The sequence below is a fragment of the Gambusia affinis genome, linkage group LG22 (genome assembly GCF_019740435.1).
Source record: "Gambusia affinis linkage group LG22, SWU_Gaff_1.0, whole genome shotgun sequence".
Classification (NCBI taxonomy): domain Eukaryota; kingdom Metazoa; phylum Chordata; class Actinopteri; order Cyprinodontiformes; family Poeciliidae; genus Gambusia; species Gambusia affinis.
In genome coordinates this window covers 4524348-4548122 of record NC_057889.1, presented here as the reverse complement: position 1 = coordinate 4548122, position 23775 = coordinate 4524348, and the positions used below count along the sequence as shown (strand labels likewise).

Here is a 23775-nt window from a genome sequence, read left to right as displayed (position 1 = left end):
ATGTGTGGGGTCTGCAACATTTTGTTTTATTTCCTAAAAACCCGATTCTCTATTCATCACTGGCAATGCTGACCATGCTTCGTTTCCTATCCATCCTTTGCTCTTTCATTGGTATTTGACATGAAACACCAACACAAAGTAGCATATTTTTGTGAAGGTAAAGGATAACGTAATGCTTCCAGTCTTGCCATTTATTCTCATTTGGATTTTGACCTGGTTATAGCTCTCGCTGTATGTCGGATTCCATTGTAACGTGATGGATTGACTATCATGTTGAAGAGTGTAGCACTTGAAATGTCGTTTCATAACCTAAACCTTCTATAAACAATGGTCAATGGTCAATGGTCTCCACCATTGAAATTTAAATTTGTGGTTATATGTGTTAAAATGATAAAATGTGCAAATTTGAACCTTCAAGGCATTATATCCTAAGAGGAAGTTTAGATGTACACACCAGAGATGCAAGGGATTTTAGTGTTAACTTCATCTGGCGCTTTCTGAGAGACTTTTCTTCCGCCTGTCAGAGTAGTTTGACTCAGGCCCTCTTAGGAATGCTCAGTATGCTCAGATTCTTACTCCCAAGTACAGACTTGACGCAAACTGAGGAAGGAAGAAGCACATAAATAAAGAAAGAAGAAAATGAAGCAGTTAAACAAGACTGAGTAGATTGAGTCCACCCTGGAAGCCCTGTGTTGTAAAAGAACATGAAAAGAAAACCACACAATGAATAGAAAACCGTTAGTAAACAGCTAAAATATAACCTGATTGTGTTGCTGAATTGAAAGCTACACAATCAGATCTAAAAAAAGAAAACTTGTTTTTATGGTATTCAGGGAAGTAAAATATCCAGGACATTTTGACTTTATACTGTGGGAAATCTTTGCAATGTTTCTTTGTATTGGCACTCAGCCAAGTTAAGGTTTCCCAAGGAAAGGCAAGCAGAAACAGGAAGTGAATATTATGAATGATGAAAACCCCATAACAACATTAGATGAAATGTATTCAAGTCCTGAAGAAACGAAAAGGTACTTGCAGTTTAACATTTCAAATAGAGGTTAAAAGGTTAAATTGGTATTTTTAGCTCCACATTAGACTGATTGTCTTCCTACTCATCTGAAAGAACAATCTCTATTAGGGGGAAACACCGTTCCCCCAACCCTCTACAGGACACATCCTCAATCCAGTTGCATTCACTTTCCAAAATTTTTATTTTACTTATTTATGACCTTTCTTACCACCTCTATGTTGATAAAGAATGAACTTGTCATGGTATGTTAGGGCAAAACTATAAGTTGTGGAGTTCCACATGGCTCAATCATTGGTTCATAAGAACTTTGCTAACATTTTTATTAGCTATCTTCAGTGGGTCTTTTTAATGTTTTCCATCATTTGTACTATGACGACAGTCAGATATAAATCTCTTCTAAGCCTTACTAGTTGTCATAATTTTTGGGTTAACGTTTAAATCTTACTTGGGGTTTGATTATGGGTAAAATCTAGTACTTTCATTAAAGATGCATTTAAAACTTTGGTATATGTTTACCAGGCAAGATAAATAATCATTTTCTCGTGTACAAGTTATTCAAAACATGGCCTGGTCAACATGTATTTTGAAACTTTTGTTGAATGAAGTGGATGATTTTTTGTGCTTTGTGACTGTATGATTTTTGAGCTTTAAATTTATAAATTTGACATATGGACCAAATATGCAGAAACTAATTGCCAAATAAAGCAGCATTTTAGAGATCCCCACTAATACATTAAGTTCTAACCGGATTAAATAAATGTTCTTTTTTGCAATTTTGCAAATTAAAGATAGTTTGTTACCGAAATTTTTGCATCTCATCATCACATCACTGTTCCTCCACAGCTGTGTAACCTTTTGTTACAGTAATAAATCATGCGTTTACACAGAAGTTTTTTCTTCTTTTCAGACTGAGATACATTCCTGAATTTTTTGCTGCAAGGGGCCCCCGGGATTCATCTCGCACTCCCAGAGCTAGTCAGAAACTACCTCTCACATTTCTTCCAGCTTTGGCAAAGACAAGCAGAGAAGTCTGTCTTTACATGCACCTGTTTTGCAAGCAAACATCTAGAGTTTGAAAGTGAGTTGAACCGCATTTGGTTTTTATTGGACAACTCAGAAAGTGAGGAAGCTGGAAGAGTAGGAGGGTTGAAGGGGGTGTAACCAAGCAGCAGTGTGTGCTATGCATATAAATTGGCTCTTTCCCTAAACTCTATTTGGTTTAAAGAAAGCCTTTCAACATTTTTTCCCTATTGGAGCTTATTGGATTAACACAAAGTGCTATACTCTTGAATTCTGCTTATAAGAATCAGATTATTTTGGGGATTTTTGTTGATTGTAAGCTAACCATTATGCTTTTTCAGTTACAAAATGTGAGCTTTTTAATTTTAGTTAAACAAAAGTATTATCAATTGAGTCGAAAAGTAATTATTTATCAGAAAATTACCACATAAACATTTAGCCTCTCTAGGAAATAAATTAAAAGGGGAACACCTGAGCTACACTGAAAGTACAGGTAATTCTCCATTGTTTGCCAAAAAAGACTTCCTCCTACACACTGGTTTGTAAATGAAGCACACATTTGTGATGAAAAGGAACAGAGTCATTTCAAAATATCAGTTACCTGATGCCAAAAAAATTGTGAGCTGTGATGATTTCCCCATGTGGCTGAAGCTTTCCACTCTGACTAGAGAAACCACGTCAGTGCAGATCTTTACGGAATCACTCGTTTATAGCACATAGATTATAAATTACAGAGAAATGCTCAAAAATACTCAGGGTCACATTGAAAATTACTTTCCAAGCTTGTACCCTCTAAAAGACGACATAGACCATTTGTAGGTCAAATAAAGTCACCATTCTGCATTTATTTCACCAGAGGGCGCTGTTGTGCCAAATATGGCAAAGCTTGGAAAAGATTTTAACTTTTTATTTTGGGTTCTGATTTTATACTAATTGGGGAAAAGAACATTGTATTATCTCGGATGTCAATCACATTATGAATAACAAAAAAAACAATAAAAAAAACATTTAAAAACATAAAAATTTCCATGTATGACTCATCGGTTTCGGTTAAAAATCAGTAGTGGTTATCATGTAGCACAAAAATCCCCCCACTGGGGGAATGTTTATTGCTTTCATAGTAATTCAGAGAATTCCCTTTTCAACTTACCCAAATGATCCATGTTTTATAAACTTTGATGAATAGTTTTTCAGGTGTGCAGACGTCAGTTTGTCACATCATCCTACTTTAGTGGAAAATTATGACAAGCTTCTGAACAAAAAATAGGGAAAATTAAGTCAAAATTGAAAGGATTCATCCTCGTTTATAAGTAAAATAATGTTACTGTGTGTTCACAAGTAACATTATTTTTTGTTAAATTTTTAGCTGAAATTCAGCTTTCCAGTTATAAGCTAGACTGTTTATCCAGAACCATTTACACATTAAACTATAAGAGGTTCTCCTTTTTCAATAAAAACAGATGCCTGTAGGTTGGGTTTTATTTATTGTATTGATTCAGTGATTCAACTCTTGTAGAATCAGTTGTTCAAGACATAGCATTCACATTAATCCTTGGGAACTCGTCTTAAAATCCTAACACATTTATTCTCTAGGACAAAAAAATTCTTCCCAAAAACTGCTAAAAAATATATCAGTTATTGATATTTTGTACACTTTTAACAAGACAGTCTGTTAAAATTACTTCCATCTGAATTGTATCAAATTTTTCTTATATTCTAGAAGTTTTAAACTCTTTAAAGAAAAATATATCTACCAAAGCTGTTTTTACTAAAACCCAGAAGAATACTTAAATAAAATCCATGAAGTACATATTTGAGTGCTAAAGTGATAAGGCGCGATTATTAGCAGTAACACTGATTTTGATTAATCTTTATTTTCATTTCTTTTTTACTTTCATTTGTTTCTTTCTTTTTGAAATAGTTTGAGTAAATATTTGTGATATTTTATTTTTATATTATCTATTACTCTAAATAGTTTTCATTGTTTGATAATGAATAAACTTTAAAGTTGAAATTACTTTATTGTGCATCATAAATTATGTAATTTAGAGTGAAATAATAGTTGTGGGGACTAAACTCCATTAAACTCCATTTCCCATGATCCTCTGTTGCACTCTGCAGTGATGTAGGGTGTGGTGGTTGAATGGATGTGTGTGAATGCGCGTGTGTGAGTGATCTTTTATTATTTTTTTCTCTGTCTCATGAAGCTCCGTCTCCGCGCAGACTGAGAGCTGCAGATCCGCTTCAGAGCATCTTTCAGCGGGGGGACTGGAAGATGCAGGCGTCGGCATGTCGCGCTGCTCCCGGATCTCTGTAGTCATGACGGCCAGAGGAAGATGTGTGAACTGACTTGGGTCATTCCTGGCGTTGTTGGATTTGTTTTTTCTTTCCACCGAGTGAATCTGGACGTGTTGCGGGACTGAAATGGAGCGTCAATCCGAAGCGTGAAAGACACTGAGCGACAGTTTGTGTTTGAGGGCTAAAATTGGACAATAAGCAAAGGAAATCAGAAAGAGGGGGGTCTCATCATTTGCAATGGTAATTTTTCTGTTTCTATTTTTAGCCACAGTTTCTTTTCTCCATTGTGACATGACCACGAAGCCATATTGAATACCTTATTAATTATTTTTCATGGGATATAATTCACAGACAATTGCTGTATTCTCTAATTAGGAATATATAGACCTTATTCAAAGAACCCAATCATGTCCAAAAATAAGAGCAGCGAAGCAGTGAAGGTGGTAGTTCGATGTCGTCCACTGAGCCGGAAAGAGGAGTCCACTGGTCCTGCTGGGGGGATTGTGCAGATGGATCTACGGCTCGGACAGGTGATCCTCAGAAACCCCCGGGCGCCACCAAGCGAGCCCCAAAAAACATTCACATTTGATGCGGTGTATGATTCAAGCTCCAAACAGCGAGACCTGTACGACGAAAGCGTCCGTCCACTGATAGATTCTGTTCTTGCAGGCTTCAATGGCACCATCTTTGCCTACGGGCAGACTGGAACTGGAAAGACCTACACCATGCAAGGATTGTGGCTGGACCCAGAGAAGCAAGGTGTGATCCCTAACGCTTTTGACCACATCTTTACGCACATTTCCCGCTCACAGTCTGACAAGCAGTATCTGGTGCGGGCATCCTACCTTGAGATCTACCTAGAGGAGATCCGTGACCTCCTTGATCCCAACCATGGCAACACCAGAGGCCTGGAGCTCAGAGAGAGTCCAGAGACAGGAGTTTATGTTCAAGATCTCACATCTTGCGTGTGCAAAAGTATCAAGGAGATTGAGGAGGTAATGAATGTGGGCAATCAGGCCAGGGCAGTTGGAGCAACGGACATGAACGAACATTCATCAAGGTCTCATGCCTTGTTTCTGATCACTGTGGAATGCAGTCAGCCTGGACCAGATGGGAGAAAACATATTAGAGTGGGACGGCTTAATTTGGTGGACCTGGCTGGCAGTGAGCGGCAAGCTAAGACAGGAGTCCAGGGTGACCGCCTTAAGGAAGCCGCTAAGATCAACCTATCTCTATCAGCTCTGGGGAATGTCATCTCAGCTTTGGCCGATGGACGTAGTAGCCACGTGCCGTACCGGGACTCCAAGCTGACGCGGCTGTTGCAGGACTCTTTGGGTGGCAATGCCAAGACGGTCATGGTTGCAACTGTTGGCCCAGCCCCCCAGCATTACGATGAGACTCTCACCACCCTTCGTTATGCCAATCGTGCAAAGAACATCCAGAACCAGCCCAGAGTCAACGAGGACCCCAAAGATGCTCTTCTCCGTGAGTTCCAGAAGGAGATTGCTCGTCTCAGGGCGCAGCTCAACCACAGGAGGTTTAGGAGCAAACAGAAGAAGGAGCAGGTGGATGGTGAGGCTTGGGAAAGAGACGGAGATGAAGAGGGGGAGGAGCTTGAAGAAGAAGAGGTGGAAAAAGAGGCAGAAGAGTTTGTGAAGCTGGAGGAACAAAGGTTGGAGAAAGAGAATGAAGCCATTAGAGAGGATCAATTTCTGTTGGCAGAGGAGAAGCAGAAGCTCCTGGGGGAGAACGAGAAGATGATGGGGGATCTGAGGAAGAGGCAGGAAGCCACCGAACAGCTGACTGCCAGATACAAGGTGAGTCTCACTAGGAGAAGTTGGTCTTTATTGTTCTCTCTGTCCAAAAACTGACTGGTCATCGTCATACAACCCCATCTTATTCCAGTCTTACACTTTAGTTCTTTACAATCTCAGGCATTTATCATAAACTAAAATATCGGAACTCTAAGTTAGATTTCCAGGGTATTTTGGTGTTTTTACACATACGATTTGGTTCCATTGGGAGCCAAAATTCCATCTTATGTTACATTTTAAGCTGTTGCGGTTCACTTTCATTTGGCTCTATATCAAACAAACCAGACCATTTGAGAACCCTTTCCCCTCAAACACCTGTGGGGGCGCTGCATTAAGAAAATTACACAAAAACCTCAGAAACGCGTCCTTCTTCACAAAACGTAAATAAAATGGATTAGCGTCAGAGTTTAGCGGTTGTAGGATTTCTCTTGTTTTTGGTAAAAGACCACCAACCATTTATCCCACTGGTGTTAGAGTCCCGCATTTGTTTTGGTTGTATTTACCCAGAAAGCCCTGTGCCATAGTCCGCTTTCTGCATTCCTGCATATGTGATTTCTTGGCATATACATTGGACCAGAGTTCATGTCAACCGAACTGAAACTTAGGTTTGAAGGCAATGTTTTTGCTTTTTTTTTCCTCATCAGAGTTCGACCTCACCAAACAAACCAGACTTTCTAAACAAACAAACTGGACTTTGATTAAAGAAGACTAAACGAGGCTGGTGTGAATGCACACTATATTTTCCAATCTGGACCTGTGAAGTTGCTTGTATCTTAAGAAGTTGGCTCTTTCTCTGCTAAATTCAGACACAGGTCACAACCACATAGCAATCAAAGACTGAGCCAGAGCTGCATTAATCACTCGCTCTGATTCATGGGACATATCCGGTCAATAAGTCACTGGTGCGGAATGACCGAGTCACTCAGCTCCATAATCCTGTAGCTGCAGCCTCAATTGTCCAACATGAAACTCTGCTGGATCAGCTGGAGGTGATGAGAGGATAAAAGGAAAGGGGGATTTTTTTCTTTCTTCCTTCTGAATTTTTCACATAATGTTAGTCAACTTACGGTTAAATGCCAATTAAGAATTTATTAGATCAAAAATTTGTTCCAATCTATGACGACAATTTAGACCTTCTTTTACTGTTGTAATTTGGCCTCCATCCAGCAGAGGGCGCTCCTAGTAATTCTCAAGTGCAGCCGTTGATACAAGAATCAAGATGGCGGAGCCGTATTTTAAAAGGGGAAGGGAACGGTCCAGAGTTCGGTGTGGGATTCGAAATGCATTTTATGCGGTTCTGATTTGAAATATAAACAATCGACAAGCTCGTTGAATTTCACCTTAATAGTGCTTATTCAGCCGAGGGGCTGCATTACGGAGCAGTGTTAGTATATTGTGAAAACATTTAGCCCTTTATGATATGGAAATATTAGCTCATTAGCCGATAACTAAAGGCCCTTTTCCAATAGAAAGCCTCTAAATGTGGCTAATTATCAGGTGATCTCATTTTTCCTTCAGTGCCAGAGAGATTTTCATAACTTAGAGATAATTTTTCATGCATTTAGCATTGCGGGAACTAGATGAGTGCCAGTGGAGAGTGTCCTAGCACCACAAGAAAATTGGTTTCTCATAGCATTTTAAAGGTTAAAGTTACCAACAATATCTCAAAAGATGACGTGTGCATTATCACTGAATCGGATCCCTGTATTTGTGAAAAACAGAATTGATAAAATAGTATCTCCTTTATATCATTATGCAATTTGTTTTGTTATAAATTTTTTAGCAAACCCTGTTCGTAAGTGAGGGTCTAAATCACGATCTTGTGCTACTTTCATTCATTTCTGTTCACATTTCTTCCTGTCACGTTATTCCTCAAAGGACGTTGGGGTTAATAGGTTTTAGTGCTAATTTGTTTAAAATCTTCAGAGGCTCAGTGTGCATGATTCACCAGCCTGCTGCTGAGCGATGACAATCAGAAGCGATTAAGGGGAAGAAGTATTTCCTGCCTTTGATGCATCAGTCTTTTTTTTTCTTTTGTTCAGTTTAGAAGGAAACACACAAGATCAATCATTTGACGTGAAAAATAACTTATTTTAAGACGATCAGTGATTGATAAAGTGTATTCCTCTTGTGTTAGGAAAAATAAATGTTGGTGTTCCTTTGCTGGGCCCATGCTTTTAAACCCATCTTTTACACCCTGCTTTGTAGCTGTAAATGAATAATTTCATAATTTGCTGTTGAAAATATTCTGCATCACACCTCTGGTAACAGATGGTGGAGATGCCACATTTATGAATTATTGTTGTTTCTATTTTTAAAGATGTAGGTCTTTATCAGGAACAAAACATGCCGGCTTTATTTGGTAAACATATTCAAACATATTGTTTGGTTGTTTTTTTTAAAACAAAAAGTTATTTTTTTCCCATTCTTTTTGACCAATGAGTCACAGGTTGGTTAGACTTTAGGGTAAAAAATAACCAATTAGAAATGAGATCAGATGGTAATGTGTCTTTCAGAAACACGTTAGGCTCACTCACAACAAACATGAAGGTCAGAAACTGTGAAGCTCTGTTGGCTCAGCTGGTGTGTCCATCTGTCTGATACAGTACATTACGTTGTTGGGCCGGAGGTGTCGTCAGGCAAAGTATATAATCTCCCTTTTACTCTGTGAGATCATCATTCAAGAGGTTTAGACCTGATAATTTGATTTCTTATATACACATTTCTTCTTTTATTAGTATCTCTCTTGCAGAGTTTGGAAGAACAGCCAAAAATTGTACTCAAGTAAGAGTAGCACTACTTTAACATATTTTTACTCATGTAAAAATAAATAACTCAAGTAAGAGTAAAATATTTCATCACGTCTACTCAACTACTGAGTAACTGATCAAATCAATCATTTAATATTTAAAAGTTACACCATTAGACAAAATTTTAAAGTCAAGTGGAAATTTTGGTATTTTAAAAACAAAAATGACAATTTTTAATATTAGTCATAGAAAATAACAAAATTAGACAAAAGAAAATTTTTCAAAATCAGTTTGTTTCAATAAAAACATATAAAACTTTAACAAAAACTGCAAGTGTGTGTCTGTCTGGTGAATTTTTACTTTAATCATGTTTGTTTTCTAGTAAGTAAAAACGTTTTACTTAAGTAACAGTAGCGATATGTCATAATAAAATTACTCAAGTAAAAGTAAAAAGTACAGTATGATAAAAATACTCCTAAAGGTTTTTTGTTTGTTTTTTTTGCCAAAAAGTTACTCAAGTAAATGTAATTGAGTAAAAGTAACTAGTTACTACCCAACTCTTGATTCAGACACGGTGCTTCATCATATTTTTGTGGCTCGTTCTTGTTCTGATCACATTAACTTTTCATGCTGTCATATTTCACTTTGTGCAGCAAATTCTTAAATTGAGAAAAACTTTGAGCTTTCAGAAGCTGCTGAGCCCAAGCTGCACAGATTTGTTTCATGAATTATTCATGCAAGTCAAGTCAAGTCAAGTTTACTTTTACAGCATGTTTCAGCAACAGCTCAAAGTGCTTCACATCATAAAATCATCATACAGTCATCATTTGAGAAACAAGCAACACACATTATTCCACAGCCAAATACTATCGTCCACTTATTGCTAATCAAAGGCCATTGATTTAAATAAACTCAGTGTTTCGGCTGTTTTGATGTTTTCTGGAAGTTTGTTCCAGATTTGCTGCTTCTCCTCGTCTGGTTCTGAACCAGCAGAACCAGAACCAGCAGACCTCAGAGGTCTGGTAGGTTGGTACAGCAACAGATCTTTAATGTATTTCGGTGCAAAGCTGTTCAGTGATTTATAAACTAACAACAGTATTTAAAAGTCCGTTCTCTGATCGATCTGATTGATTTTTTTATGTGAAGATTCTACTGCACTAATCGATGTGACTAAAGATAAACACATGAATGAGTTTCTCTTGCTCCTGCTGAGACATTAGTCCTTTAATCCTGGAAATGTTCTTCAAGTAACTGTCTTTAAGTCTCTGATGCTTCACACAGATTTCTTTTTGTAAGACTTTGCACTATTTTCCTTTTGCAAAAGGGTTATACATTACTTTGTGATTGCCTTTAACAAACAATCCAATTAAAACAAGTTAAATGAAATGTTAAAAATGATTAGAATACTCTTGAAAGACAAGTTTGCTTGAAAACAGTCAAATATTATCTTAATCTTTCAATAAATCCTGAGCAGCTGTTTTCAGAAGAAAGAGAAAGAAAGAAAAAGAAGAAATTAAAAATATTCTTCTAGTGATAGAAGGCTGATTTTGTAATTGTCTTTATGTGTCCATTTACTAAACCCAGATTTCGAGCCTAATCACAAGTTTCTGGACTGAATTTCTCCTGATTTTCCGTTTATTCTTTAGTAGTTTACATGTATGATTTTGCATATTTAGGGTTTTCTCGCCTCATTAATGATCCTAATTTCTTTCCTCTGAACTAAACTGTTAAATCAGCATTTAATACTCGGTGCAGTGAAACGGTTGAATGTCAGTGCAGCTGCTGTTCGCAGCTTCAGGGCAATCAGGAGGCTCCTGTGAATGACTCTTCAGCGGACTATTCTTAGATCCACTTTCTGGGTCAAAACTGCAAGCATCTCGTTGCTTTCTCCCCAGTTCCTCTCATTAGCGACTGTTTCTTCCTTCTGCTTTTTAAATTAATGATGATGTTGCTCAGATGGACTGCAGGAGTCACTGAACTTCAAACCTCCTGCTAATATAGTTCTCTGGAGCTTTTATACTCTCAAAATATCAGGATAAATGGCAATAAGAAAGATATTTTTTGAATAATGCATTAACATTAAAACATTCATTTAGAGATGAAACGATTAATCAGATTAATCGTGGTGAATCAATTATTGAAATGATCAACTAATTTAATTGATTAGCTTCACTTGGTTCAAATTCTTTTTTTATTTGCATTTTTATGTGTTCTAATATTGTATCAAAAGATTTAAGTGGTTAAATGGAAAATCTGCCAATGTTTTATACGATTAATCGATTAATCATAAGAATAATTGATTACTAAAATAATTGTTAGTTGCAGCCCTTGTTTTTTTGTTAGTTTTTTTTTTTTTACACAAGTTGTCTTTCTACACTTGTTTTTGTCAAGTTAGCCTTTCAAATTTTATAAGTTTGACATGTCAAAAGTATCTTATTGCTACCAAAAGTCCAGCTTGTTTTTAAAAATCCAGAGATACATTTTGTCTCTGATAAGAATGAAATAAATCTAAAAATAAAAACTCTTTGGCAAACTGCCCAGATGAAGGTGGTGTTGGGAAACATTGAGCTTTTACATGTTTTTTTTGTTTTTTTTTTAACTCATGCATTGTGAGGTTTTGCTTCAAACAGAAGCAAAATATAAAATATTCAAAAATTCAAGTTTCCATAGTTTCCAGTTTCACATGTTTTTCACATTAACTCGTTCTCCAGTTTGTGTTTTGCTGTTGAAGGAAATCAGTGTTGACCCGACATTAAGTTCCTGTGCCCTGCAGAACCAACAACAATGACGATGACATCATGGGATTCACCATGAGCAAAGCACATGACACAAGCTATTAATTGTGATTTTATGTGAAAGACCAACATGAGGCGATGCATAATTGAGAAAGTAAATAAAGCAGCACAGTGAGAAGTGAGTTAGTAGATTCTAGCTGTGTGTAATTTAATTTCTATATAAATGTATGTAGTTCTATGAAGGCTTCAGAGGATTATTAGAGAACATCAGTGAACAAAAAGTACCATGAATACTAATGAACACGTCAGGCAGGTTGTGTATGAATTTCTAGAAATGTCTGAAGCAGGGTTAGGTTATGAGATGGTTTTCTAAAATTAACATTTTGCACATTTTTATGCTTCAATTGCGTCTAAAAACATCCCAAGAGCTTAAAAAACACCCAGACATTTTTTGGCAAGAAGTTAATGTTTTTTTGTGTCTGGAAAATTAGCCATTTTATAAACCCTCAACGGCTAAGTCAGTCAGGGTGTACTGTAGCGTTACCTAGCAACCCCAATGGAGCTCCGCTCCTTACCTAGCAACCCAAGCAGAGCCCTAGAATGTTTGAGCAGCTAGTTTTACTGCTGTACAATGGCTGCTGGAAAAGATAAGTATGTTTTTGTTGTCTTATCATCCAGAAACCAGATGCTGAATTATTTTTGGTTGTGCAGGAGGCTCCGCTTCTGCTTTTCAAAGATGTACGGTAGTCTAAATAATAGTGTGTATGTTGAGTTAAGGGGGAAGTGGCCAGAAAATCAGCTCATCCTGAAAGGAGCTCAAAATATCAAGAACTGACCAGACTGAAATCTCACTGTCTGAGAATGAGTTTGTACAAAAATATTTAAACATGTTTCCTGTCACACATAGACCGAGCTTAGCTTGTTTAAGGAAACATAACAGGTTAAATTTTAATTGAAACACCTGAAGAGGTGAGCAGTAATTGGAGAAGGAGCCAAGAGGCCTTTGGTACAGCTTGGGTGTGAGAAACTGTCTGTTAGTTGTGTTCTCCAAAAATCTGGCCTTTGCAAAAGAATATCAGTGATTCTTGAATGAAACCATAAGCAGTGAGTCGTACAGGACATACGTGCACAAGTGTTTAAATGTAAGCTGATAAATTAATGACACTTCCACAACTATGGTGTTTCCATTAAATACGAAATACAATTAAAATCACACTTGACATGAAGGGATAAATACTGAGAATTGTCAATAAATATTGAGAATAAACAAAACTTCTACCAAACGCCAAAGAAAAATGTTGAAATCCGCTTGAAAAGTCCAGGAAAGTCTGGCTGCTTGGAGGCAAAATATAAAGACTCTCCTTTACCTTTTTTTGTTTGTGTAAACACGAGCTTTGCAACTGATTAACCATTTTCTTACAGTTAACATACAGTGCAAACATACAGTCGCATGCACAGCTGGATAGAGTAGCGGTGTTTCCTGTTTATCCGGCTGCCTTCCTGTGAAATTAGAGCGAGAAGAAGGACGGAGACATGGCTGCCTGAATGTGAAGGTTACAGTGTGGGGGAGGCTGATAACGGAGCTCATCTCTGCTCTCCTCTTCTCAACATACAGGCCTGCGAATGCTGAAATATTGATGAATGCACTGTGTGTGTGTGTGTGTGTGTGTGTGTGTGTAGATGAAATCAGTTAACCCATGTGTTCACTCCGTGCTGGTAGGACAAGAAACATGCAGATATAAAATATTGAAAGCCTGTTTGTTTTACAAAGCACGCAATCAGAGATGTTTGGCTCTGCAATCTTACATCTAATGATATTTACTTTTTGCATTAAATACCATTTTTAATGATTATTTTATTAATCAATTATAATAAATAAGAAAGCCTTAAAAAAACAAGAAAAAAAGGAATTTTAATGAGAAAAAGCTTTTATAGTTAATTTTTTGTTATTTTTCAGGGTGGCATTTTCATCAAATTACTGTTTCCTTTTTGTAATATTACGCCTTTATTCAACATTAAGACATTATTCTTATAATATTTGTTTTTTATTTTATTCTTGTAAGGTTATTACCCTTAAAAAACAATGTATTTTATTGTTTTGACTTGAGTTTAAAGTCCAAAAAAAACAAACAACAACAACAAGATGGCGGCTTGGTCACTTTGAAATATGAAAATCTGAGGAGTGAATTGGTGAAAATGATTTTTCAAATCATGATTTGATTTTTGAAATTAAATCATGATCTCAAATCAAACCATTTTTGAAGATTTCAAAAAGTAAAATTTTCAAAAACTTCCATCAATAAAATTGATTAATCTCCCGGCTTTAATTTGAGGCTTTAAGCTTAAGTGGTTCAGCATCAATCAGGACAAACATGAAACAGATTCTCAGAAATATCCACCTTATTTCTACTCTTTCTCCATTCATATCGGTCAAATCAATCGATCAGGGTTTTTTTTATAGCACATTTCAGCAACAAAGCAGTTCAAAGAGCTTTAAATCATTAAAACAATTGAAACATTACATTTTTCTGAGTGTCGTCATTATTATTTCATTTATTATGGTACAAAAGCAGCTCTAAACTGGTGGGTTTTTAGTCTTGATTTAAAGGAACTCGGTGTTTCAGCTGTTTAACAGTTTTCCGGGAGTTTGCTCCAGATATAGGGTGCATAGAAGTTGAAAGCTGCTTCTCCGTGTTTGGGTCTGGTTCTGAAAATGTTCCTCTTTGTTCCTTCACTCTCCATCGTCCGTGTCAGAGACCTGTTGTCGTCTCATGATATTTATAGCCAGATCGCTCCAGGCGGGATCCAACCTCGCTGAGTCTGGGTGGCTTGATGCGCCATCAGGTCCGTGTGCATCACTTCCCTTTCTCCTTACTTTCCCCCATCAGGAAATGGATCGGTTACAGCTAAAAGAATCCGAGTGTGCACTTTAGTGCAGATAATATGTCCACAAATGAGTCGGCTGTCTGTGCTTGTTGTCGTGGTTTCAGTAAAGTGAAACGCCTCTTTTTTCTCTCACAGCCTCCTAAACATTCATCAACTAGGAATCTGTAGCAACTAAATCTATCTATTAACAAATTAATGTCATAAATAAAAATAGAGCATACTCAAAGTAAGAAAGAAAAAGATTCCTGGTGTTTCATCTTGTTTTTGGGGTTTGATTTGGCTTCTTAAATTATCCATTAATTTGTGCTAATCAGGAAAAAGCAGAGCTGTATCAATGAACATTTCTCTAATAATAGACTGGAATAAGCTATTAACAGGTTTAGCACCCAGCTACTAAAAATAATTTGACAAGTTGAAAAGATTATTTTAGTATTCTACTATTCTATTGATTATTTGATGATTAATTGGCTGAATAAATTTAGGATATTCTGCCAATTCTTTTATTTAACAACAAATATGCAAATAAATAAATAATTCAGTTCCTTAAATAGACATTTTATTGCCTGAAATGCAGCAATGTAGCATTCCTTTAGAGAATGTTTGATTATTTGTAGAAAAGGATGGATCTGCAGCTTATCTGTTGATTAATTTTGGAATAACTGATTTAATAATTGGATAGAAATTGTTCTTAATAAGGGATGTTTTCCCCCAGAATTTGAACCAGATGAAGCTAGAAGTGCTATTTGAGGAGTTCTGGGTGTAACATAATTACAGACAATCTATTATATATTTTTTGTACATTTTTGGCTTAATTATTTTTCTAAGTGTGTTATTCTGTGAAATAATGGCTTTTCTGAGTCTGTATGCTCCAGTTAATGACTAATTGATTAATAAATTAGTTGATGATTATTTCAATAATTGATTAATCACGATTAATATGATTAATCGTTTTAGCCCTACATTGATTTGTACTTATAGGTGTAAAATTTTATATTTAAGGAAAAAACTTATTATTTCAGAGTAGACATTGTTATTTTCATGAAATCTTTTTATCTGTTGAAAGTGAAGCTCCTCCTCTCTGCAGTGGAAGTGCTGAAATCTTTGCTTCTCGCATTCAGTGTTTGCACCTTCATTGTTATGTTTTAATTGGATGTTGCTGCAAACAGAGCTGCATGCAACGCAAAAATGTCATTTGCATTATGACCCTGTTGCATGACCCCGGTGAGGATCCCACGGAGAATCCTTTCATCCGAATGAATGAAGTTAAAACCTGAAAGTATTCATCTTCTGACGCGCCGAGTTAACCTGTTTCAGTTGTCTGTGTTGGAGGAATGTGGCCCGGCTGTTCGGGACGTAAAAGGAACATGGGAAGCAAAAACGGGGAAAATCCCTGCCATGAATCAGTCCTCTATAATGACGCTGAAAGAATATGTAGCAACACAAAGAGTCACACACACTGAACACAAAGACAGCTTGAAACAAAGAGGCTTTCTGAGCTGCGTCCTCCATGAAGGACGCCACTGTACTTTGCAGCAGTTGAAATGTGTTTTTCTGTTTCTCTTAAAGAGCAGTGTGCGTGTGTAAAATCAGAGGAACGTTTCGGCAGCACACAGTTGTCAGGGACTCGCTCTCTTTTTGTGTTTAAGTGCTGGAAGGAGCCCAAAACAAAATGTCAGTGGTCTGTGTTTGCCATGTTTGGATTTCCTCTTTCTTTCCGTTGTTTTATTTCTGAATTGTCGCTCTGTCAGATTGAACCCTCAGCAGCACCATGTAACAGTACATAATTTGGTCAAATGTACAAGATTGTAATCATCATGATGAGAAAGCAGAAATTTTAAACTTAGTGTGGCAACTAAGAATTATTTTAGTTATCGATTAATCTATCAACAATTATTCTGATGATTAATCGATTAATCAGATGAAAAAATTGGTACATTCTGCAGATTTTTTAATACAATATAAGAAATACATTAAAAGATGCAAATATTGAATCTTAGAGCCGCAACTAAGAATTATTTTAGTTATCAATTAATCTATCAACGATTTGTTGATGATTAATCAATTATTTGAAAAAAGAATTGACACAATCAGATTTTTTTTTGCACAAAATTAGAAATGCGTTAAAATAGGCAAATGCAAAATAATTCAAAATCTTTTTAAAATAAGAAAATAAACATTTTATTACCTAAAAGGACATTTGTAGCAAAGGTCCATCTGCAGCTAAATAAATACTTCTAACGTGAAAAGCTCAACCCTTCAGGCTTGAGTTAACATCAATACAGTTATTGCCAATTATTAATTGATTAATTTTGGATTAACCAATGAATAATTGGCTAGTAAAAGTAAATTTTATTTACAGAATTTCAACCAGGTGATAGACGGTAAAACTATACTACTTGAACAGTTTTTGGTAGAACATATTTTCAGACACAGGTGCATTTTATTATTGAAAATGCAAAATCTATATACTTTTTGCACAGTTTTGGCTTAATCACGGCTCTCAACATTTTTTTCTTTCAGGAAATCACCTTTTTGTGAGTCTTTACTCCAGTTAGCAATTCATCGATTACTAAATTACACAAGATAAGATCGATTAAGCAAATTTGAACAGTTGAAATGCAAACGTTTCATCCAACTTTGGTTGATTATGTGTTTTTAAATTAAAATCTGAAAAAAAAAAAAAAAAAAAAGCTAAATATTTACCAATAAGTTACAGCAAATTCTGTGGGTTTATTTCCCTGCCTGTATGTTGAGCATTAACAAGATCAATTATAGTAGATTTACAATACAATAAAGCAAAATTACAGGAAGTAAAACTGAACCAAGCAATGGAATAAATACTAAAATGGTTAAATCCAGTTAGAGGGTGATAAATATTTCCTGGGTTGTGTTAAAAAGCCCAGAAAGACTCCATCTTCATTTTAACTATTAAATCTTAACTAACATCCACCTCCAGCAGCAATTTAAACGCTTATGAAATTTGAAATCAGTTGAAGAAATACCTTCAGAGCTCCTCAGGGGTCAAACTGAGGTCATGTAGATGTTTAACGTTGTGAGCGTTTGAAGCTGCCATCAGCGGAAACATTGTGCTGATGGAGCTGCAAGCTGGCAGCACAGCATCGTCATGACGACAGCATCACAACAAGCTGAGCTCTGCTTAAACTTTACATCGCTTCAGGCATGCAACTGTTTCTGGATGAAGTCACTTTGCAAAATTATTCATATCTTCTGCATTTTGTGGCAACTTCCATTTATTTATTTTGGCTTTTTTTATGTTATAGATCATTTTTTGGCATTTAAAAATCTTAAAAAGTGTCCATCAGCCCATCTTAATTATTCGCTGGAATTTGAATCTGCACCAATCTCAAATAGGGTCGAAATGATTAATCATGATTAATCAACTATTTAAATAATCTTCAACTAATTTAGTAATTGAATAATCGCTAAGTAGATTATAAAGACTCTAAAACAGCCCATTTTCTGAAGGATTAACAAACTCAGAGCAATAAGTACAATTAAAATATATGGATTTGCATTAAAGATGAAAATCTTTTGTCTGTAAAGATGCTCACTAAAAGAATGCTACATTATTGCATTTTAGGCAATGTTTATTTTATTGTACAAAAATAATTTAATTATTTGATTTTCTCATTTTATTATGGATTTCTAATGTTGTATAAAATACATCTATGTGGTTAAATAAAAAACCTGCAGAATTTGACAATTTATTATCTGATTAATCGATTAATTTTCAAAATAATTGATTGAAAACTTGATTTATAAACTAATTACTAGCTGCAAATTTTGACTATATGATTTGCACTCCTCTTTCTTGAGATCTGATACACTTTGACAGATACATTTGACATTTTTTATATGATATTATTTATCCTAATAACATTAAAACTTACAGCTTTACTCTTCACCCAACTAACTAAATACATTTATACATAAATAAGTGAACTGAAAGCATAAAATGGTTAGTTTCTCCTCCTTCTCCAAGGTGAGATTTTATTTCCTTGTCTATAAATTATCAATATTAATCCAGTTGTTCTATTAATTTGTGGATTTTTCAGGCAATGGAGAGCAAGCTGCTGGTCGGAGGGAAGAACATCATCGATCACACCAACGAGCAGCAGAAGATGCTGGAGATGAAAAGGCAGGAGATCGCTGAGCAGGTAATTTTCCTTTTAGAGAAATGTTGCTTTTCACAGCTGCATGTTGCACATTAAAGTCATGTATTTACTGCATAATATGGTAAAATACTTAGGTTGTTTTTCTGCTTTCAGACACGAAGGGAGAGGGAGATGCAGCAGCAGATGTTGGTCCAGGATGAGGAGGCGGTGGAGCTGAGGGAGACTTTCACATCCCTTCAACAAGAAGTCGAGGCCAAGACCAAGAAACTCAAGAAGGTGACATTTTAAAGTGTTTTAAGGTATAAATTTTGTGCCTCATACAAATGATGTTACTTTTTAATATTTCCTACTGTTCTCATCCATTGTGGACATGAATTAGATCAATCATAACCTCTCCAGTTCTCACGTTTTCCTGGATACAATCTAGCGTGTGAACGTTGATAAAAATGAAACAAAGGATCCAGTTTAGAGCATAAAGTAATGCAGAACTGCCCCTCCCCCACCTTTTGCTAGTCAACTGCCCTGGTCCCTTATTTGGTGATTTGGAAAACATTTCCAGTTGGGAATAAAGGAATAAAAACTGAAGTTGCTCCAACAAACTGCCAAAATAACCTGCCAGAGGAGGTAGTGCTTTTTATTTAAATCAATATTAAAGAATTATTGACTTAAAACAAGCTCCTATTTCTTTCTGAAAGTTAGTTTTGTCTTGATTAAAATGTATTTAGATGTTTGCATCAGAAAGAAGACCAAAAATACTTGGTAAGATTTTGTGTTTTTGCAGTGATGAGCAACAGATATGAACATCAAATAAAAACATATTGAAAAACCCAATTAAATGTTCCTGTAAAATGGTGGGTAGGATGCCACCAAGGACAATTTATTAATATTTTAGTGTGCAGAAAAAATAAATGGGTTTTTCTGCAAAGCATCACTTTGCTAAACGGCAGCAGCTTTATAATTCAGGCCTCCTTGTTTTCAACCTGGAGTCAAATAGTGAACAGCATGTCGGTTCTGCAGTGGAGGAGGAAAGCAGAGGAACGAGAGCTCCCATTGGCTGGCCCGTTCCTTACATGTCGGTGCTCCCAGTGCCGTTGCTACCGGCAACCAGGCAGCAGCAAGCTGGAAATCGACTTCTCTGCGCCGGTATCCTCTGTGTTGATCTCTGTTCCCGTTTCCTCCTAGCTGTACGCCAAGCTCCAGTGCACCAAGGCGGAGATCAAGGATGTGAACGACGAGCACGTGAGGAGCCGGCAGGAGCTGGAGCAAACGCAGAACGAGCTCACCAGAGAGCTCAAGTTCAAGTGAGTCCAGCCGGGTTTGTGAGAGCAGAGCACACACCTCTGTACCACGGCGTGTCCGGGCTGTTGGAGGTAGAAAACAGGAAAAAAATTTACACCAAAAAATACTTTGGAAATCTTTGAACATAGAAGTTTTCTAAAAAAAACAAGAACATTTCTGAGTCAACGATTTGCAGAAAAATTTCCTTGTCTTTTTTCTAGAAAAGTTGACAAACTTTATTATAAAAACTCAGAAATTTTGAGATTAATGTCAGAAATTTGAATTTTTTTTTGAAAATTTCCAAAGTCGAAAAGTTTTTAAAAAGTGAGAAATTTTCGACTTTTGAAATTCAGAAATTTCCATACTTTTTCAATAAAATTTCTGATATTAATGTAAAGATTTCTGGCTTGCAAACTCTAAAAAGTTTCTCATTTTAACCTCAACTGTATGAGATTTTTCCTGCAAATTTTCAACTGTTCAAAGTCAGAAATTTCCATGTTTCTTGCTCGAAAATTTCTTAGATCCTTTTGGGTGGAAATTCACGCCTCCTTTTCTCTCTTCTATCAATAACGGCCCTAAACTGCCATTATACCTTTGAGCTTCAGTTTTGAAGATTTTATAAACATTATGAGAAATTCCAATTCACTAGAAAAAGAAAACGTTTTCCCCCCAAAAATATATTTGTTAATATATCTTGCTGTGATAACCACATTTAATTGGACCTGTGCTGTACTGTGTGTTGTGGACACTCAGGTATCTGATCATAGAGAACTTCATTCCTCCAGAGGAGAAGAATAAAATCATGAACAGGTTGATGTTTGACCCAGACGAGGATGAGTGGAAGTTCAAGCCTCTTGTTCCAGAGGAAAGGTTGGTTCCTCTCATCTTCCACCACTTCTGAATCAGAAATATGACACATTTTTAATCCTAAATGAAATACTTTTTCATCTCATTGATTGTTAATATGCGTTTGTACAGTAAATCCTCACAGATGAAGAAAAGACCGCTGTCTGCAGTCGGATACAAGCGACCAATCAGCCAATATGCTCGGGTAGCGATGGCGAAGGGAACTCACCCCAGATACAGGGTAGAGTTACCTATAAAGTTGCTTTCTATACCTAAAATGATCCAAAAATTAAATGCACAGGCAATTAATCACTTAAGCAATCAATCAAAAGAAGGCCATCTTAATCTGCTGAAAACTAAAAGTGAATGCAGGGATAATAGAAATGGTGGTGTTTGGTTCTGCTCACATACACCAATGTGCATTAATGTTATATTAGTTTTAAGTAGTGATGACCCGATACTGATACTGGTATGAAAAATATTGAGAAATTATGTGTTTTTAAAACAGATTTATAAACAGGAAGTGAAGATTGTTGTCTAATATTTATAGGTAATGTATTCCAAAGTTTGGGAGCCAAAACAGAAAATACGTTCCTGCCACAAAAAATAAAATTTTACGGTTAAAAAACCATATTGCCAATTTTAGGTTTTAGAACAAAGAATGGAAAAAAAATTTAAATTAATTTATCCAATATAATTTATGTTTGTGTGGAAAATCTAGACAGGCATTTTGCGCTTAAGCAAAACTTGCATAACATGCAACCTTATTTATTTAAAGCCTGCAGTGAAATATGTGATGCAGCTTTGAAATCTGGCTCTGGTGCACATTTCCATGTAGGCTGAGAACATCAAGTTGCTGGAGCTGGACATGACTCCTCCAAACACCTCAGCTCTGACGGACGGGGAGCAGAACCAAAGTCCTACACTGAACAACTCTCCCTCCAACGACAAAGGGATCTGCAAATCTCGCTCTTGGTGAGCCTGAATATCGTCTTTTACCACTTTATTTAAGTTAAACAGTATTTAATAATAATAATAAGAAGAATTTAAAAAAGTTTTCAGCAACTACCTTACAATGCTGGGTCAAGAAGTCTAAAACACATTGAAAGGATTATACAAATTTCACATTTTGCACATATTTGTGCTTCCATTTGGTTCTCTGCTGCTTCTAGAAGAAGTTCAAGTGATTAAAAAAAAACAAACAATCCAGCTGTTTTCTGACGTAAGTTAATGTTTTTCAGTGTCTGGAATACGAGCTGTTTCAGAAACAGTTTGCTTATGCTTTTCTTTTTTCTTTACACAATGTAAATTAAAAACTATGAACCACACATGCAGAAATAAACACAAGAGCTCAAATGTTCTGAATTTAATGCTAAATGGATTTTATTCAGTTTTGACCTGAAATATTTTTTGTTTTTATGTGATTTATAAATGTTTTCTTGAGCAAAAATGTCCCAAATACCAGTTTTCCCAGTATTAAAAAATATTCTTGCATCTAAAATTAAGCAATATCTGTATAAGTTCTTGGGAAATCTTCAAAACATTTTGTTACTGTGCATTGTTTTGTTTTGTTTTGGGGTTTTTTTAGGTTATTTTTTTACTTTAAAATAATTCACATTTATATCTATTTTTTGTTATATCTTTTGCTTCAATGGTTTTGTAGGTATTACTTATATTATAATACATTTATGTCCTAAAAGGAAAACCTGCATTCAGGCTGACATCTGAGCCCTAAACGGTTTAGAGTCAATACATCTCTAAATGGGATTATCCAGGATTAGCCACACCCTCCTCCAGATATCTTAATCTCCAGGCTTTATCTCTCATTTACCATTTAATCTCAGTTTTGCTGGTTAATCTTTACAATCTGCCTGTAAATTTAAAATTAATAAAGCAGATTTTTATCATACCTACTTAATTTTTTGTGCTTTTTTTCAGGTACCAGAGCCAAAAATCCATCACTTCCTCTTCTTCTAATAATTCCTTGGTGGGTTGTCAGATGACTGCACCCGCAGCGGCAATGTAAAGCTTTGTTACAAACAGTTTTTAAAATGATTATTTATTTGATTTCTTCGCTTGTTTCGGCCCGTTTGCGGCTTTAAAGCTCTTCATTTGACGCCGGGACACAAACACACACCATCACCTCTGCTGCCTCCGAAGAAGGCATAAAATAGGAAGCTAACAGACCGGATGAACCTCAGAGACTCTGTGAGACTTTACTCCTGCAGTTCGTTTAGGATCCAACTGTCCCTTTCTTCTGCATGTTTGAATCAAAGAGGTTTTGGATCAAAGAGAAAATTCTGTCTCACTGAAGTAACCGGTGAATTTTGGGGAGAAAAACGGAAGAGACTGAAAAAGATCTCAATAAATACCGAGATATTTATACATATTCCATCTATTCAGGGGATTTCCAGGTTAGGTTTGGTCTGTTTTATGTGTAAAGGGAAGACTTTAACAATTAGGAACATTTTGTCTGTGTTGGCTTTTGGAAGTGACTGCAGTAAAAATAATAATATGATGTTGTTGGTCAGATGTGGTCCTGAAACCTGAATGATGACCTTTATCATCCCTGTCCATTCCTCTGTCTTTCTGTGTCTAATTCAACTCAAATGTCTTGAAAGAAATATCATTAAAGTGCAGAATGTGATGCTTGTTGGACTTATTTACTGCATTTTTTAAAATTAAGTACAGGAAAACAAGGTTTTCAATCATCAGTTCCACTTTTGTGTCACTTTTGTGAGTTTAAAAGCGATAGAAATGTTATTAAATAAAACACATTAAAGCAAGGAAAATCCTGTTTCATGGATGCAATACTCAATGGAATAAAGTTTTTTTAAAATAGCGAAATGTATATTTTAAGGTGCATAAATGTCCATTTATTTATCTAATTTATATTGACTTGGTCACAAAAGTCATTTTTTTAAAAAAAATACTGACTAAAAGACCAAGCTATCGTTTGCTTTTTGTATCCTTAATGTGCAAATG

The 23775-nt window shown here is 35.9% G+C and overlaps 1 protein-coding gene across 4 annotated transcripts in view; it reads left to right on the top strand.

The window, feature by feature from the left end:
• LOC122825124 (kinesin-like protein KIF3C) overlaps positions 1-23437 on the top strand; it is a 30498-nt gene extending 7061 nt beyond the window's left edge. The window contains exons 2-11 of one of the 4 annotated variants that reach the window (XM_044106250.1): positions 4255-4585; positions 4721-4875; positions 5015-6162; positions 18607-18708; positions 18820-18942; positions 19849-19967; positions 20698-20814; positions 20923-21031; positions 21629-21765; positions 22729-23437. In XM_044106250.1, coding sequence (XP_043962185.1) covers positions 4797-4875; positions 5015-6162; positions 18607-18708; positions 18820-18942; positions 19849-19967; positions 20698-20814; positions 20923-21031; positions 21629-21765; positions 22729-22816 — 2022 coding nt within the window. In that variant the 5' untranslated portion in view covers positions 4255-4585; positions 4721-4796 and the 3' untranslated portion in view covers positions 22817-23437. Of the gene's footprint in view, positions 1-4254; positions 6163-18606; positions 18709-18819; positions 18943-19848; positions 19968-20697; positions 20815-20922; positions 21032-21628; positions 21766-22728 lie in introns of all 4 variants that reach the window. The other 3 variants (XM_044106249.1, XM_044106248.1, XM_044106251.1) reach the window with 3 other exon arrangements.
• The last annotated feature ends 338 nt before the right edge of the window (positions 23438-23775 follow it).